The following is a 20,733-nucleotide window of genomic DNA, read 5'->3' as shown; positions in this document are numbered from 1 at the left end:
CAAGTCTCCTGACTGTTTGTCTAGCGAATATCAACTCTTTCGCTATGGATTTGATTTTTGCACAACCAGACACTATGCAAAAAGATGATGATGACACTATATTTTAGTGTCTATGAGCTCATTAGACACTATGATGTGGCATGATAACCTCAATTTAAAATCTTAAGCTTCTATATTGGAATAACCTCTTTAACTCTGTCTGCATATAATATAGCTTGAAAGTTGCATAAAAAAACAGGGCAAATGACCAAGAGGCCCCAAAAGCGCAAACTTTTGCCTTCTTTAGACATTCTGTTAACAGGCATCAAAAGAAATGGCCCTTTTCAGCATTTTTGATTGTTGATTTCAAATATACAAAGCCTGATGGCCGTGTTGTAGTATAACTGTTATAGACCTCAGGCTATGAACATTACGCTGCCAGGCTATGAACAGGGTACGCTGCCAGTTCAAAACATTGATGACAAAAAGCTTTTATTATTAAAATTATTGAACTTCGGGTTACACAATTCTTAGCCATTTATCAACTTGATGATTATATTTGGCCGCCATGTAACTACAAGGAAATAGATTCCACCCATCAAAATACTGATAAAGGGACTATTTAAATGGAGCACAGACATCAGCGCATCTCAGATGTAAAATTGCCAGAGTTACTCATACATGTAGATTTAATCATTAGTCAGACATGCTCTTACCCTGATAATAGAACTAAGGCTATTCTTAGCTAGACATAGACTTACACTCTCCACTCAGGCAACTGAATGTATCCTCATTAGTTCGATTGAGAATGTCTTCCTTTTCAAGAGCATCGATGTAGCCTGAGTAACTCCATGATAGCCTCGGCCCTTCACCCATGTCCGATTTTTCTTCGTCCTCTTTCTGCTTTGAAGTGGGATCCTCTGGATTCTCCTCACCTTCGACAGGCAGTCCCAGTGCCCTGCGTCGTGCATTCTCCTAAAAGACATGACATGAATATATATTTTTAAAAGCGAAAAATTCTAGTGTCGACCTTCTTCGGGCAACCTGATAGGAAGTTGGCTACATGCGATGACGTGAAGTTTGGTCTGCCAGTAAAATAGCATTGGTTGACTGCCATTGGTTGACTACCATTGGTTGACTACCATTGGTTGACTACCATTGGTTGACTACCATTGGTTGACTACCATTGGTTGACTACCATTGGTTGACTACCATTGGTTGACTACCATTGGTTGACTACCATTGGTTGACTACCATTGGTTGACTACCATTGGTTGACTACCATTGGTTGACTACCATTGGTTGACTACCATTGGTTGACTACCATTGGTTGACTACCATTGGTTGACTACCATTGGTTGACTACCATTGGTTGACTACCAAGGAGATCACGAATAAAGACTTCTCGAGAGTGTTGTTGTAGTTATGAATGCATATTTCAAGTCTATTTGTTTAATAAGAACAAGAATACATGTCATATTGTACTCGCATTTACTTGATATCAGACATTTTAGTGAATATTTTTACTTATTGCCGTGTATTTCTGGAAACAAAATTTGCCAAATCCAATTGCTTAAAGGTTGACTTGCAACAAAATTCACATTACAGTTATTTGATATGAAAAGATTCACCATGTCTTACTCTGCTGTGTTGTAAGTGCCAAATATGTGGAAATGTGATTACAAGGTCTTTAAAGCTCAAAACGAAGTCAATCGCCGCCATCAAAAAACTAGATTAGAATCTCTTTCCAAAACTGCTCAAATGGGACGTAGTTGTACAAGATGGCTTCTGTTTACACTTTCACGCAACCTCATTCGTTGAAATATTTTCACAAATATACTTCACGCATTCAATAAAACCATGTCTATTGTTCTTAAGCGTCTATTTTATCGTCATTGTAATGCTGTCCTTTTCAGCACTGTTATCTTATAACCTACCGTGAAAATTCGTTTAATTTTCTAACCTTAGCTTGAAGAAGTACATATCAGTGTCTGACAAACATGACGAGCCTGTCGGTCACCGGTGATAATTAGAAAAATGCTGCAGACATTATTCGTGAAGAATGGGTCTCATGATCAGATTACGACTAGACGATTAGACCAGTAACGAGCATCTATAATTGATACGGACTCTTCGGTAAAACTTAAAGTGTTTGTCATAAACTAGTGCTATGTGATGTTTTATATTGGGCTTTTTATTTGCCTTTCAATTTACGCGAGAACATCACGTGACAAAATAATAACCAAATGTAATGACAACTTCAGAGAAATAAACTGATTCCGATCTACGGCGGTTTCACGATGGCTGCGATCAATCGTTCGTTTTTGAGCTTTAAAGAGCTTATAATCACATTTCCACATATTTTGTACCTACAACACAACAGAGTAAGACATGGTGAATCTTTTGATATCAAATAACTGTAAAGCGAATTTTGTTGCAAGTCAACCTTTAAACCAAGCATTTCTACCATTTATTTTACTACCTTGGTACAATATTTTCTTATTTAACCTTGTATTGACAGATATATCTATCTTTTGCATTTCTATTCACCTTGACATATTTTAGCAAATTATGTGCTAAAATTGCAACCAATGAGTTAGCGGCATCAGGTCAGTGTAATGACTACTGCAGGGATGTATTTTGAATACTGAAAATCATAGTTTTTATAGTCATTTATAGTCATTTATAACCATGTACAACCATTTATAACCATATATAACCATGTATAACCATGTATAACCATATATAACCATGTATAACCATATATAACCATGTATAACCATGTATAACCATATATAACCATGTATAACCATATATAACCATATATAGCCATGTATAACCATGTATAACCATGTATAACCATGTATAACCATATATAACCATATATAACCATGTATAACCATATATAACTATGCATAACCATGTATAACCATATATAACCATATATAACCATATATAACCATGTATAACCATATATAACCATGTATAACCATATATAACCATATATAACCATATATAACCATATATAACCATGTATAACCATGTATAACCATATATAACCATGCATAACCATATATAACCATATATAACCATATATAACCATGTATAACCATATATAACCATATATAGCCATGTATAACCATGTACAACCTTGTACAACCATGTAAAACCATGTATAACCATATATAACCATGCATAACCATGTATAACCATATATAACCATGTATAACCATGTATAACCATATATAACCATGTATAACTATGTATAACCATATATGATCATATATAACCATGCATAACCATGCATAACCATATATAACCATGTATAACCATATATAACCATATATAACCATATATAACCATGCATAACCATGCATAACCATGTACAACCATGTATAACCACATATAACCATATATAACCTCATATAACCATGTATAACCATATATAACCATGTATAACCATATATAACCATGTATAACCATGTATAACCATATATAACCATGTATAACCATATATAACCATATATAACCATATATAACCATGTATAACCATGTATAACCATATATAACCATGTATAACCATATATAACCATATATAACCATATATAACCATGTATAACCATATATAACCATGTATAACCATATATAACCATGTATAACCATATATAACCATATATAACCATATATAACCATGTATAACCATATATAACCATGTATAACCATATATAACCATATATAACCTCATATAACCATATATAACCATGTATAACCATGTATAACCATGTATAACCATATATAACCTCATATAACCATGTATAACCATGTATAACCATGTATAACCATATATAACCATGTATAACCATATATAACCATATATAACCATATATAACCATGTATAACCATGTATAACCATGTATAACCATATATAACCATGTATAACCATATATAACCATGTATAACCATGTATAACCATGTATAACCATATATAACCATATATAACCATATATAACCATGTATAACCATGTATAACCATATATAACCATGTATAACCATATATAACCATATATAACCTCATATAACCATGTATAACCATGTATAACCATATATAACCATGTATAACCATATATAACCATATATAACCTCATATAACCATATATAACCATGTATAACCATGTATAACCATATATAACCATGTATAACCATTTATAACCATATATAACCATGTATAACCATATATAACCATGTATAACCATATATAACCATATATAACCATATATAACCATGTATAACCATGTATAACCATATATAACCATGTATAACCATACATAACCATATATAACCTCATATAACCATGTATAACCATGTATAACTACATATAACCATATATAACCTCATATAACCATGTATAACCATGTATAACCATGTATAACCATATATAACCATGTATAACAATATATAACCATATATAACCATATATAACCATGTATAACCATGTATAACCATGTATAACCATATATAACCATGTATAACCATATATAACCATATATAACCATATATAACCATGTATAACCTCATATAACCATGTATAACCATGTATAACCATATATAACCATGTATAACCATATATAACCATATATAACCATATATAACCATGTATAACCATGTATAACCATATATAACCATGTATAACCATATATAACCATATATAACCATATATAACCATGTATAACCATGTATAACCATATATAACCATGTATAACCATATATAACCATATATAACCATGTATAACCATATATAACCATATATAACCATATATAACCATGTATAACCATATATAACCATGTATAACCACATATAACCATATATAACCTCATATAACCATGTATAACCATGTATAACCATGTATAACCATATATAACCATGTATAACCATATATAACCATATATAACCATATATAACTATGTATAACCATGTATAACCATGTATAACCATATATAACCATGTATAACCATATATAACCATGTATAACCATATATAACCATATATAACCATATATAACCATGTATAACCATGTATAACCATATATAACCATGTATAACCATGTATAACCATATATAACCATATATAACCATATATAACCATGTATAACCATGTATAACCATATATAACCATGTATAACCATATATAACCATATATAACCATATATAACCATGTATAACCATGTATAACCATATATAACCATGTATAACCATATATAACCATGTATAACCATATATAACCATATATAACCATGTATAACCATGTATAACCATATATAACCATATATAGCCATGTATAACCATGTATAACCATGTATAACCATATATAACTATGTATAACCATATATAACCATATATAACCATGTATAATCATATATAACCATGTATAACCATATATAACCATGTATAACCATATATAACCATGTATAACCATATATAACCATATATAACCATATATAACCATGTATAACCATGTATAACCATATATAACCATGTATAATCATATATAACCATATATAACCATATATAACCATATATAACCATATATAACCATATATAACCATGTATAACCATATATAACCATGTATAACCATGTATAACCATTTTATTAGTAATCGCATCTTTTATTTCTATAGAGAGCTGAAATATAGGAAAAGGTATGAGAAGGAGAAATGAAGTTATCGGAGTTAAGTGCTGTTAACATATTTTTAGTAACAAAAAGTTATAAAGTTAACCAGCAAAGCAAATATGTATATAGAAAGCTGAAAAGCAATAAAAAAAATTCAAAAGTCTAAATTAAAAAGTTTACCTGACGCTGTAAATTAGTAAGTTGTGTACATGAATTATTGCTGGATTTGGAGTGAGAGTTGTATTTCCATGATTATGACAAGTACATATCTTGAAGTTATAAAGTTATAAACCATCAACTTTATGTAAAGATTTACATGAATGTCTGAGCTTAAGGTCTTATTGAAAAGTTTGTTAATGACACACTTTCTCGACAACTGTTTTCTTGAATCACAGCTATCTTAGAGCAAAAAACCCAAATGGTGTTGGTAAACATAACATACGATATTTTTAGCTTGACGATGGTTTTCTAGGAGTTGTAGAGCTTAAAACCAAAAACATGATAATGCAAGACTGCTCCTTCTTGTTATACACATTGTATGTAGGTAATGAGGTATTTCATGATACTAATTATGTTTCAAATAGACATGATGATGTCACAGAGCTGATTTACAACACAATTGTTCAACAGAATATTTATGTAATATATGTATAGCTATAAAACCTTTTAAAGGTTTTAAAAGTACTAAAGTAAATTACCTATACAGTTCAAACATATTCCTATGGTCACCTCACCATACATGATTTTACAGCATGTGATGTAAATGTGAGCTGATTATTGATTCGATACCAGAAGTAACTTCCAACGTACACCAGAAGCAATTTCCAATATACACCAAAAGTAACTTTCAATGTACACCAAAAGTAACTTCTAACATACACCAAAAGTAACTTCCAACGTACACCAAAAGTAACTTCCAATGTACACCAGAAGTAAATTCCAATATACACCAAAAGTAACTTCCAACGTACACCAAAAGTAACTTCCAATGTACACCAGAAGTAACTTCCAACGTACACCAGAAGCAATTTCCAATATACACCAAAAGTAACTTCCAATGTACACCAAAAGTAACTTCCAATGTACACCAAAAGTAACTTCCAACGTACACCAAAAGTAACTTCCAACGTACACCAGAAGTAACTTCCAACGTACACCAGAAGCAATTTCCAATATACACCAAAAGTAACTTTCAATGTACACCAAAAGTAACTTCCAATGCACACCAGAAGTAACTTCCAATGTACACAAAAAGTAACTTCCAACATACACCAGAGGTAACTTCCAATATACACTATTAGAAATTTTTTGAAACAATGCTGTGTTATAAGGAAAAATTGCAAAGGTTAATGAAGCTAAAACCAATGATATAACCCCTTCCCCCCCCCCCCCCCAAGAATAGGCGACGGGCATCACGTGGGCAGGGTTTAATGATCAAGCTCTGTAGGATGAACCCTAACACGGCACCCGAACAAAGAAACATGCTGAATAAAGCCCATTGTAAATTTACAAATATTATGAAAAATAGTGGTTATTTTACTGATCTGTTGGTTTCATTTTGTTGTCAAATAGATATAGTTGCCCAATATTGTCACCGTTATGATCAGTCAGTTGCCATTCACAAGCACTCGCGATATTAATAGTCCAAATTTATTTAATATTAATATAGAAATAGCCCAAATTTGGTTTTAGATTTAGATTTTGAGTATGAAAATTACACGGCACAGCTTTGCCTGCTGTTCCATCCTATTGGCCAAGTCAAACAATATGACAACGATAAAAGACTTTGTCATTTTATATTAGGAGTGGCAAAATATTAATAAAAACCTAAAGAAAAAAGGGCGTTGTTCGGGTGATTTCGGGTAAATTATATTTAACTTTAAGCCCATACTACGACCTCTAAAAATTTGAAATGTTTTATTTTTTATGGATCCACTTTTTGTTAGGTATTACCCCCATAATGTAGAAATTCAAGGTTTGCTATTGTGAACTGCGGGGGGGGGGGGGTCTACTGACTGAATGAGCTAATGACACGATAACAGCGAGTCATGTTTTCCATAATCTAACAAGGCAACGCGACCGCCCCGCGGCAATTGTGTTAGCTCCGAAACTCAGGCTAGCACAATCCCAACAAAGCTCGATCATTAAACCCCCGCCCATATGATAGCCGTCGCCCATCCTTGTGGGGGTGTTTATATCATCGCTAAAACATAAACTATGAAAATGAACCAGCCAAAGATTCATAGGGTAGATTAGTTGAGACTTCCACTAGTGAGAGTTAGAGTGAATTACACAGTGTGTTTCTATCATCATTTCTCCAAACACTTTTCTATAGGCCTAAACTTCCATTTCTATATCTATGTCTATGAAGCAAGGTAACAATAAAAACGATTTTTATTGTTTTTTGTTACTTTATTAACTTGGTTTAATTTCATTAGTTTAACTTTTTACATATGTTTTGGTTTTGGTGATATTTGTAGTACTTATTGGTAGGTTTCATGCAGTAAAACAAATTGAACTAATACCAGCGTATTCTTTTTGGAGTATTTGCGCCAAGGTGATGGGTTTAACAAACAAAGCTAACATGGATATTAATCAAATTTGTATGTAGAAGTTTGGCTGTAGTGATGTCTGAAGCACCCCTTAGGACATCTCTATAGACATCTCTATGGACATTTCCATGCTAGAGAAGGGTGAGCATTTGTTACATATACTGCATATAGAGTAAAAGTGGAATAGCTGTAAGGAGTACAAGGAAAGTCATCACAAACCCGCTCCTGCTGTTCTTCTAATTCTTTTTGTCGCTGCCGCTCCTTGAGTTTTGCCCTTCTTCTTTTTCTTTCTATTGTTGGCAAGATCTGCTCGATAGCTGTGTTGCTCTTGAATGTACAGAAGTCAGCCCAGTGTTCAAATAAGACCCGAAACACGGTCAGCTGTAAGAGTTTCATTCAGCACTGATCTCAAAATATTCATAAACAGAATATCTCAAGTATTCGACAGTAAATCATACAGACTAGTACTAGAGATACAGACTTTGGTATTTTCCTTTATTAGTTGCTATGCAAAGTGCTATACTGGCGCTAAACCTGTCCAAAGTGTGATATTTATGGGGTCAACATGGTCAAGTTGTAAATGAGCTCAAGCCAATTGGTAGTCATATTGACAGTGTGTGTGGTCTCATACTACACCAGGGGTAATACACCATTGGTAGTCATATTGACAGTGTGTGTGGTCTCATACTACACCAGGGCTCATACACCATTGGTAGTCATATTGACTGTGTGTGTGGTCTCATACTACACCAGGGCTCATACACCATTGGTAGTCATATTGACAGTGTGTGTGGTCTCATACTACACCAGGGGTAATACACCATTGGTAGTCATATTGACAGTGTGTGTGGTCTCATACTACACCAGGGCTCATACACCATTGGTAGTCATATTGACTGTGTGTGTGGTCTCATACTACACCAGGGCTCATACACCATTGGTAGTCATATTGACAGTGTGTGTGGTCTCATATTACACCAGGGGTCATACACCATTAGTAGTCATATTGACAGTGTGTGTGGTCTCATACTACACCATGGGTAATACACCATTGGTAGTCATATTGACAGTGTGTGTGGTCTCATACTACACCAGGGCTCATACACCATTGGTAGTCATATTGACTGTGTGTGTGGTCTCATACTACACCAGGGCTCATACACCATTGGTAGTCATATTGACTGTGTGGTCCCAAATCAAACTCGGAGTCGTGTACTGATGTAGCAATGCGCAATATAACTCCTGGCTTAGCAATAATATTCTATACAATATTTTTTAGAAATCGCACTGTCAGATTCAAATCTTAAACCATTCTTGTGTCCTATTTATGCCAGAAGTCTTTATAAAGACAAGTTCATTGCTAGGAAATGGATCATATCAGCAATAAAATTTATCACACATTTTCCATGTCGGTATTAGCAATATATCAGCTAGTCAAATAGCGCTAAAAATGTCAGTGTATCATCAGCCAATCAAATGGAGCTAAAAATCTGATGGTAACATCAGCCAATCAATTGGTGTTAAAGTACATGAAGGTGTCATCAGCCAATCAAATGGTGCTATGAAACCTAACCAATCGTTGCTCTAGAGCACAATCACACTACCGGCTAATCAATTGGTACTATAGGACAAAATTGGGCAATCGTCTAATGAAATGGTGCTATAGAACTTGATTGTACTTTCAGCCAATCAAATAAAGTTAGCTAGCCAAAAGTTTAGAACCTTGATTAAAGGATTTTTTGAGTTCAACCTTTTTAGAGCACAAAGGGTGAACTCTGAAAGTTGGGAATTTCATACAACATTTCAACCTACATGAATGAAATATTGTCAATTGTATATTTATCCAAGTCAATTGCTCAGTGACACTAATCATACTCGGAATTAAAATTATCTGAACAGCATTTTAATATAAATATTTGTCAGCCTGTGGAGCAAATTAGTCATGCAACATTCGAAACCAAAAGCCAAGATATGTGTTCTGCTTAGTCTAAGCCTGTCTGGTCATGTACAATGTCATATGTCAAAAACTTGTTTACACCATGTCATGTGTCGCAGTTTGTGTCAGTCATAAAATGGTTGATAGAAGTTGTAGACTAAATACCTGAGCCTCTCGAAACATATATGGACCGAGTTCTCTCTTCTTTTCAGTTATTCTCTCAGCTTGGTCTTGTGGAATATCTACTTGTAGCGGTGGATCCATGTTTGTTGCTATGAAACAGTTGATAATCACATTGATCTTATGCACAACAAATGACTCATCCGTGTGCTGGTGGTGCAAGTGCTACAAACAAAGAGATATTGCTGATCTTACTGTTGTTTTAAATGAAGATACAAAACTGTTGTCACTGTGTCTTTTGAAGTAGTTTTTGTTCATCATTAACGCTAATGATTGTACAAGTAAAATGATTGTATGAGTAAAATGATTGTACAAGTAAAATGATTGTATGAGTAAAATGATTGTACAAGTAAAATGGTTGTATGAGTAAAATGATTGTACAAGTAAAATGATTGTATGAGTAAAATGATTGTACAAGTAAAATGATTGTACAAGTAAAATGATTGTACGAGTAAAATGATTGTACGAGTAAAATGATTGTACGAGTAAAATGATTGTACAAGTAAAATGGTTGTACGAGTAAAATGATTGTACGAGTAAAATGATTGTATGAGTAAAATGATTGTACAAGTAAAATGATTGTACGAGTAAAATGATTATACGAGTAAAATGATTGTACGAGTAAAATGATTGTATGAGTAAAATGATTGTACAAGTAAAATGATTGTACGAGTAAAATGATTATACGAGTAAAATGATTGTACGAGTAAAATGATTGTACGAGTAAAATGATTGTACGAGTAAAATGATTGTACGAGTAAAATGGTTGTACAAGTAAAATGATTGTACAAGTAAAATGATTGTACGAGTAAAATGATTGTACGAGTAAAATGATTGTACGAGTAAAATGATTGTACGAGTAAAATGATTGTACAAGTAAAATGATTGTACAAGTAAAATGATTGTACGAGTAAAATGATTGTACAAGTAAAATGATTGTACAAGTAAAATGATTGTACGAGTAAAATGATTGTACGAGTAAAATGATTGTACGAGTAAAATGATTGTACAAGTAAAATGATTGTACAAGTAAAATGATTGTACGAGTAAAATGATTGTACGAGTAAAATGATTGTACAAGTAAAATGATTGTACAAGTAAAATGATTGTACAAGTAAAATGGTTGTACAAGTAAAATGGTTGTACGAGTAAAATGATTGTACGAGTAAAATGATTGTACGAGTAAACTGATTGCACAAGTAAAATGATTGTACAAGTAAAATGATTGTACAAGTAAAATGATTGTACAAGTAAAATGATTGTACGAGTAAAATGATTGTACGAGTAAAATGATTGTACGAGTAAAATGATTGTACAAGTAAAATGATTGTACGAGTAAAATGATTGTACGAGTAAAATGATTGTACGAGTAAAATGATTGTACAAGTAAAATGATTGTACAAGTAAAATGGTTGTACAAGTAAAATGGTTGTACGAGTAAAATGATTGTACGAGTAAAATGATTGTACGAGTAAACTGATTGCACAAGTAAAATGATTGTACAAGTAAAATGATTGTACAAGTAAAATGATTGTACAAGTAAAATGATTGTACGAGTAAAATGATTGTACGAGTAAAATGATTGTACGAGTAAAATGATTGTACGAGTAAAATGATTGTACAAGTAAAATGATTGTACGAGTAAAATGATTGTACGAGTAAAATGATTGTACGAGTAAAATGATTGTACAAGTAAAATGATTGTACAAGTAAAATGATTGTACGAGTAAAATGATTGTACGAGTAAAATGATTGTACGAGTAAAATGGTTGTACAAGTAAAATGATTGTACAAGTAAAATGATTGTACGAGTAAAATGATTGTACGAGTAAAATGATTGTACGAGTAAAATGATTGTACGAGTAAAATGATTGTACAAGTAAAATGATTGTACAAGTAAAATGGTTGTACAAGTAAAATGGTTGTACGAGTAAAATGATTGTACGAGTAAAATGATTGTACGAGTAAAATGATTGTACGAGTAAAATGGTTGTACAAGTAAAATGATTGTACAAGTAAAATGATTGTACGAGTAAAATGATTGTACGAGTAAAATGATTATACGAGTAAAATGATTGTACGAGTAAAATGATTGTACAAGTAAAATGATTGTACGAGTAAAATGATTGTACGAGTAAAATGGTTGTACAAGTAAAATGATTGTACAAGTAAAATGATTGTACGAGTAAAATGATTGTACGAGTAAAATGATTATACGAGTAAAATGATTGTACGAGTAAAATGATTGTACGAGTAAAATGATTGTACGAGTAAAATGATTGTACAAGTAAAATGATTGTATGAGTAAAATGATTGTACGAGTAAAATGATTGTACGAGTAAAATGATTGTACGAGTAAAATGATTATACGAGTAAAATGATTGTACGAGTAAAATGATTGTACGAGTAAAATGATTGTACGAGTAAAATGATTGTACAAGTAAAATGATTGTATGAGTAAAATGATTGTACGAGTAAAATGATTGTATGAGTAAAATGATTGTACGAGTAAAATGATTGTACAAGTAAAATGATTGTACAAGTAAAATGATTGTACGAGTAAAATGATTGTACAAGTAAAATGATTGTACGAGTAAAATGGTTGTACGAGTAAAATGATTGTACGAGTAAAATGATTGTACGAGTAAAATGATTGTACGAGTAAAATGATTGTACGAGTAAAATGATTGTACGAGTAAAATGATTGTACGAGTAAAATGATTGTACGAGTAAAATGATTGTACGAGTAAAATGATTGTACAAGTAAAATGATTCTACGAGTAAAATGATTGTACGAGTAAAATGATTGTACGAGTAAAATGATTCTACGAGTAAAATGATTGTACGAGTAAAATGATTGTACGAGTAAAATGATTGTACGAGTAAAATGATTGTACGAGTAAAATGATTGTACAAGTAAAATGATTATACGAGTAAAATGATTGTACGAGTAAAATACCCTGACTATGAAAGAGTAAAGGATGATTAACAGTGTTCTAAAATGATACAATAAGAATATAAACCAACAAAAGTAAGAACCAATCAAAGTAGAAGTATAAGAAGTTAGCAGCACAAGAAAACCATTTCTGTTCCTAATGTGAATCATGAGCTGACTTACCAACCATAACAGCGCCTGTTTATGCAAAAACTCTAAAACATCCTCAAGTCTGTCAAAAACTTAGGTCAACTTAATAGCAGCAATAGGGTAGTCAGCGATAAACTTTACCTTATACTTCTGGCATTCCCTCCAGAAAAGCACATCATTTTCAAGTAAATCGCTCTTGACGGAGACAAACCTTTGAAACTGGTACGATATGACGGGATTGAGCAGAGACTTCCTGAAAGCTATGATTTCTTTGGAAGATGACACCCATTTTCCTTCCAGCATCTGTAGAATTGCCAACAAGCTTTTTGTGAATATTCTTAAGCTGTTCGCCTTTTGTGGCCACATTTCCTTGAAATGACTTACTGTAGATGAACCTTGAAACTGTTGATAGACCTTGAAACTGTTGATAGACCTTAAAATTGACTTACTGCATTGGTAAATATTAGGTAAGTGCTAGATAAGTCCATAAACTTTTGGTGGTTGCTAAATACTCGCCTAACCTTTATACAACTCAATAGCCGATACCTGACCAATCAGTGATCTCTAAAGCCTAGTACATACTGTCTCGCAGTATCTCCATCACACAGTACATCAGTGATGGGGATCAGTAGATCAATGACTCATCTACATTTACATCAACGAATATTCTATGACATAGCGTTTGCACTATACAATGCAGCCGCTGAAATTCTAGTCCTGCAGCAACTATCATGAATCAAGATACAGGTCACGCAATTTGCGACAACAAATGCCCATCGCCGAAGTGGTGCATATTGCACAGACTGATGTAAATGCACTGGCAAATATCGACATAATTTAACAGCTGCAATATTTCCCTACACTTTCACTTTGTTTGGGTGATACAATCAATATACAGCGCAAATGGTCTACCAACAATCACTGAGAAGACAACCGTGACATACTGCGATACAGTGTGTACCAGGCTTAACACAACCTCCCACTCATGCTGAACCAATCAATGATCACTAACACAACCCCCCACTCATGCTAAACCAATCAATGATCACTAACACAACCTCCCACTCATGCTGAACCAATCAGTGATCACTAACACAACCCCCCACTCATGCTAAACCAATTAATGATAACTAACACAACCCCCCCACGCATGCTAAACCAATCAATGATCACTAACACAACCTACCCACTCAGGCTAAACCAATCAATGATCACTAACACAACCTCCCACTCATGCTAAACCAATCAATGATCACTAACACAACCTCCCACTCATGCTGAACCAATCAGTGATCACTAACACAACCCCCCCACTCATGCTAAACCAATTAATGATAACTAACACAACCCCCCCCCACGCATGCTAAACCAATCAATGATCACTAACACAACCTACCCACTCAGGCTAAACCAATCAATGATCACTAACACAACCTCCCAACTCATGCTAAACCAATCAATGATCACTAACACAACCTCCCAACTCATGCTAAACCAATCAATGATCACTAACACAACCCCCCCCTCATGCTAAACTAATCAATGATCACTAACACAACCTCCCCACTCATGCTAAACCAATCAATGATCACTAACACAACCTCCCACTCATGCTAAACTAATCAATGATCACTAACACAACCCCCACTCATGCTAACCCAATCAATAATCACTAACACAACCCCCACTCATGCTAAACCAATCAATAATCACTAACACAACCCCTTCTCATGCTGAACCAATCAATGATCACTAACACAACCTCCCCACTCATGCTAAACCAATCAATGATCACTAACACAACCTCCAACTCATGCTGAACCAATCAATAATCACTAACACAACCCCTTCTCATGCTGAACCAATCAATAATCACTAACACAACCCCTTCTCATGCTGAACCAATCAATGATCACTAACACAACCCCTTCTCATGCTGAACCAATCAATGATCACTAACACAACCTCCCACTCATGCTGAACCAATCACTGATCACTAACACAACCTCCCACTCATGCTAAACTAATCAATGAACTCTATCACAACGCTACCTACTCAAGCTAGACCAATCAGTGACCTCTAATACATCACCACCAGCCAACACTATACCACCAACGACTCTAGAATGACAGCTTATGCCTATTACTTACCACCCATAGCTAATGCCATCATGTGTTCAATAGGTACTAAACAGTTCATAGCATCTACTACCTAGGTACTTAATGACCAGTTTCTTAAAGAAACACACTGTTGCAATGGCAGCCAACTTTCTAATCGATTGCTAACATGCTTAACAAAAATAGAAGCTTGAAACTCAAATATTTTGGCGAAACTAAATTAATCGATAAACTGTATCAAACCTTCATGAGTCGCTGGTTTCGTCTCTGACGACTCAAAAGGAGGGCCTCGGCAGCATCAACCATTTGCTGAGAGGGACGGATGAGTTCAGCAAATTGCTCTGATGCAAGAAACATAGGCATCCATTTGAGGGCTAGCCTGTCCTTGACAAAAGCCTGGGCTCCAATAATCAAATTGTCATCAGGTCTGTCGGGAAATATCTTTCCCCAACCTCCAATAGCTTTCATCATCTAGCAGTGCATTAAATTTAATGCTTTAAAATGTGTTATAAGAGCGAAATAGTGATTGACAGTCTTTAATTGGTCAAACTTACTGTTAAAAACTAAGATATAAAAATTGCTGGTTCTCAGGCTTCAGATAGCGAGCCCACTATATTTCCGTGAAGAACTATTTGTTTTAGAACTTATTCAAAAGCAAGACCATCTCTGCAATCAAACTTACAGCATCTAATCCTTCTCGTGATGCCGGGCTATTCGGACCAAAAAAGTACTTTTTGTTGAAGTATTTTTGCTTGATCTCTCTAGCTTTTTCGTCTGCTTCTTCAGTCATCTTAGGGTCCATTTTTCTCAGCTGTTCTATGTCCATCCAGCAACTCAGATCCATCGTAGCAAAGTGGGACTATAAAAACAGCGAGCTCTTACAAATCCCATTTCGGGCAATCACGTCAAACAGCTGGAGCTGATTTAGTGAATTATTCATCCTATGTAAATAGGTTTGTTGAGACAAGACTGATGCATACAAAAATTTTTTTCATAACTTTTGAACTAAGGCAAAGTTAGAACTAGTATGTTACATAATCAAACAGAAAATATCTTAACTTCTAAAGTAAAAGTGGTGAGAAAAGAACGTCTAAAAGTTTATCTTCAATAATTGATTCTATGTGGTCAAGGACACACAGCTGTGGTCAAGGACACACAGCTGTGGTCAAGGACACACAGCTGTGGTCAAGGACACACAGCTTTTGAAACTCATCACATAAAGCCAGTTCAATTTTGTTAGGATTATAATTAGGGTATGGTGAAATTTCTCGACATACTTCAATTAGTTGATAAGATTCAAGTATGAAACACCAGACATAACTGTCACACTTTTACGCTATGTAAAGGTTTATAGTCCTTTAGCATTAGTCGGAGCAGAATGTTAGAAACTTAAAGTTTCAATTAATAATTTAAAGTTTAAACTAAACAAAAATTTACAACGGCAACAAACTTGCTGATTGCCATGACTCTCGACTGAAGACAGCTAGCATTCCAAACTTGCTGATTGCCATGACTCTCGAGTGAAGACAGCTAGCATTCCAAACTTGCTGATTGCCATGACTCTCGAGTGAAGACAGCTAGCATTCCAAACTTGCTGATTGCCATGACTCTCGAGTGAAGACAGCTAGCATTCCAAAGTTGTCAATGGTCACCCACCTGCAGGAACTGTCTAAGATTGTCGAGGTGAATGGGTGTTCTGATAATCTTTTCTAACGTAAAGTCTTTAAAATCATCTGGTATTTCATCCAGCAGTGACTCATCATAGACTGGGTCCTCAAAGTTCTCCATAGGATCCTCATCAGGTTCAAGGTCACCCTTTATGAAAAAATAAGCGCTTGGTTAAAATAACAGTGAGTCATTGAAGGTTGTTTGGTCAAGCGTATAAGTGATTTTCTGAATGACTTCAACTCTTTTGGGATTGAATCTATTAATATTTCTCTGCTACCAACGACCAAAAATATGTAGCCCTCAGTTGAATTTTCACAAAACGCTGAAAAGAGTTTAGTATTGCGCCATAATCTGACATTTCAGCACCCTTCTAGATACAAGCTGTAGCCAATAACGCACTCCACACATATGACGACTAGGTCTAGGTCGAAGCAGCCAACTCAAGCTGTAACTCAATTGCTGCTAGTTTTGGAAATGTAGCTTGCTTTCTTGGAACTTTTTTATCAGTTTATTTGGGATCATTATCATCTTCAAAACTAAACGCTCTTTATAATGCGCCATAAAAACATAATTTAAATAGAAAGAGAAAAATGTGACAATAAACTTGACTTTAGGGGAAGGACATTAGGGGGAGGGACTTTAGGGGAAGAACTTTAGAGGGAGGGACTTTAGGGGGAGGAACTTTAGAGGAGAGACTTTAGGGGCGGGACTTTAGGGGAGGAACTTTAGGGGTGAGACTTTAGAGGAAGGACTTTAGGGGGAGGGACTTTTTGAATAACTCTGATGTATTTCAGCAGTAGAGTTAAACGGTAATGGTAGTGGTGATGGTATTAATAAGTGTGTGAGTAGGTTGAAAGAGTAAGTAGTTGTCTCACCTCACATAGCAATGCTAGTTCAAAACAAAAGGATTCAGATTTACTGCTTAACGATGGGCAATATGGTTTTAGGAGAAAGCGCAGCACCAAGGATACACTAATTAAATTGAATAACAATGTTTTAAAATCCTTGAATGAAGGCAAATATGTTCTTGGAATCTTTCTAGATTTTAGTAAAGCCTTTGACACAATAGATTATAACATATTGTACAAAAAACTCCACAATCTTAATTTCAACATCACCACAATTACTTGGATCAAAAGCTATTTAACCGAACACCAAGAACACACTATTATTGGTAACACTCTATCTTGCATACTAAATCTAACATGTGGTGGACCTCAAGGTTCCATCCTTGGTCCAGCTCTTTTTTTAATTTACATAAACGATTTAACACATGTCGCCAACCTTTTCACCCCTTTGCTTTATGCAGATGGCCCTAATCTTTTTTTTTAATCCATTAACATGAACGAACACATAGATTGTTTAAACAACGAACTTCTTGCTATTCAAAACCGGTGCACTTTTAACAAACTAACTTTAAATGTTGATAAGACTAATTTGATGTTACTAAAAATCCAAAAAATAAGTTTCATCTAGCTAACACTCATCCCTTTTTCATTTTCAACAAAGCAAATTGTCCGACAGTTTGACTTGTTTGAAGCCAAAAGCTCCCAAACACTCGCTTCGCTCATGTTTGGTCATAGGATCAATTCACTATATTCATACCGCATTATATTTTTAGCCCATCAAGAATTTTATTTTAATTACATTCCTCGCACAATATATGAAACCCGATTATCAAATTCTTGTCTAAATCTCCCACAATCTTCTTCCCGTGCAGGCCATCCTTGGGTGGATTACCAACAAGCCATTTTTGGAACCAACTCCCTAATACTATAAAAAGCATAGAGAAGGTGGCCAGTTTCAAGAAAAAACCTAAATTACATCTTTTAACAAGTGAATAAAACCTAATTACTCATAAAAATTCACGTTGATTACGTGATGACAACAAGCCCGACACCACGACTAGCTATGCTAATGCGTATTATGGCTTCATCACTCTTCCAACTTTTTTTCTTTTGTTTAATTACTATTGTTGATGAAAATAAATCAAAAATCAAAAACAGGTATGCGACTTGGACAGGTTCCATTAAAGATTGATTTTATGACCATAAACAGAGCAGAAGTATTTGTGTATATTATAATAAATACACACATTGGGAAGAATGCTGATGATGGCACAAATGAGCAGTGCATGTTAAATGTGAGGGAATTATGTGCACATCAGCGACAACTACTAATGCACATGAGCGACAACTACTAATGCACATGAGCGACAACTACTAATGCACATGAGCGACAACTACTAATGCACATGAGTGACAACTACTAATGCACATGAGCAACAACTACTAATGCACATGAGCAACAACTACTAATGCACATGAGCGACAACTACTAATGCACATGAGTGACAACTACTAATGCACAAGAATGACAACTACTAATGCACATGAGCGTCAACTACTAATGCACATGAGTGACAACTACTAATGCACATGAGCGACAACTACTAATGCACATGAGCGACAACTACTAATGCACATGAGCGACAACTACTAATGCACATGAGTGACAACTACTAATGCACATGAATGACAACTACTAATGCACATGAATGACAACTACTAATGCACATGAGCGACAACTACTAATGCACATGAGTGACAACTACTAATGCACATGAGTGACAACTACTAATGCACATGAACGACAACTACTAATGCACATTCTTGACATAAAAACAAAGACTCTTTTTAAGAAGTTTATTAAACCTTACATCCTGAATATTCACAAATAAATTAGCTCGGAACGATTACAAACAAGTAAACTCAGCCTCTTAAAAATTTTCCCTTTTGTATAAACAACATGCACATGGGTTTAATTCAGACTAGATGTTAAAAATGTCACACTAGGTCATACAAAGTCAAAAAAGTCATGCAAGGTCATACAAAGTCTTATTTGGTCAGTTATATTATTTTGTGGCCTTACGCTAGATTCAAATGTAATCTATACAAAAACATGAAGTCCTATTTTACATTTAATCGTGAAATGATATAATTTGAAGTAGTCTAAAATTATTGCTATGTCTCACAATTTAACAAGTTTATTATACAGAAATATTCACTAAATTAAAATTTCAAAATTTTTTCGCAACTTTCAATTAGTAATAGATTAATGCATGATTGCTGCCAGGCATAGCAAAAGAGTCATTAAAGATTGGCAGCGGTGAGCTGGCGACTTTTACACTAAATACCAATTTGCTAGTCATATTAATGCACCAGCTTTGCTGAGCCATTATTAAAGAATATTCAAATAAAACAGGAATTGTAAGGGTAACCATAGATGGAAGTTCACATACCCTAGATAAGAGTTCATATACCATAGATGGAGGTTCATATATCATATATGGGGTCTATATACCATAAATGGGGTCCATATACCATACATGAGGTCCATATACCATAGATGGGGTCCATATACCATAGATGGGGTCTATATAGCATAGATGGAGGTTCATAGATCATAGATGGGGTCCATATACCATAGATGTAGGTTTATATATCATATATGGGGTCTATATACCATAAATGGGGTCCATATACCA

The 20,733-nt window shown here is 34.3% G+C and overlaps 1 protein-coding gene across 1 annotated transcript in view; it reads right to left on the bottom strand.

Moving 5' to 3' along the window:
- LOC137389867 (regulator of G-protein signaling 22-like) overlaps positions 1-20,733 on the bottom strand; it is a 65,062-nt gene that overhangs the window by 1,983 nt on the left and 42,346 nt on the right. Inside the window, 7 exon segments of the mRNA XM_068076015.1 lie at positions 741-954; positions 8,419-8,580; positions 10,301-10,480; positions 13,542-13,703; positions 15,762-15,989; positions 16,201-16,377; positions 17,175-17,333. Coding sequence (XP_067932116.1) covers positions 741-954; positions 8,419-8,580; positions 10,301-10,480; positions 13,542-13,703; positions 15,762-15,989; positions 16,201-16,377; positions 17,175-17,333 — 1,282 coding nt within the window.

Source organism: Watersipora subatra, chromosome 3 (genome assembly GCF_963576615.1).
Source record: "Watersipora subatra chromosome 3, tzWatSuba1.1, whole genome shotgun sequence".
Classification (NCBI taxonomy): Eukaryota; Metazoa; Bryozoa; class Gymnolaemata; order Cheilostomatida; family Watersiporidae; genus Watersipora; species Watersipora subatra.
Note: the sequence above shows the minus strand (reverse complement) of the source record. Positions and strands in the feature narration are given on the sequence as shown.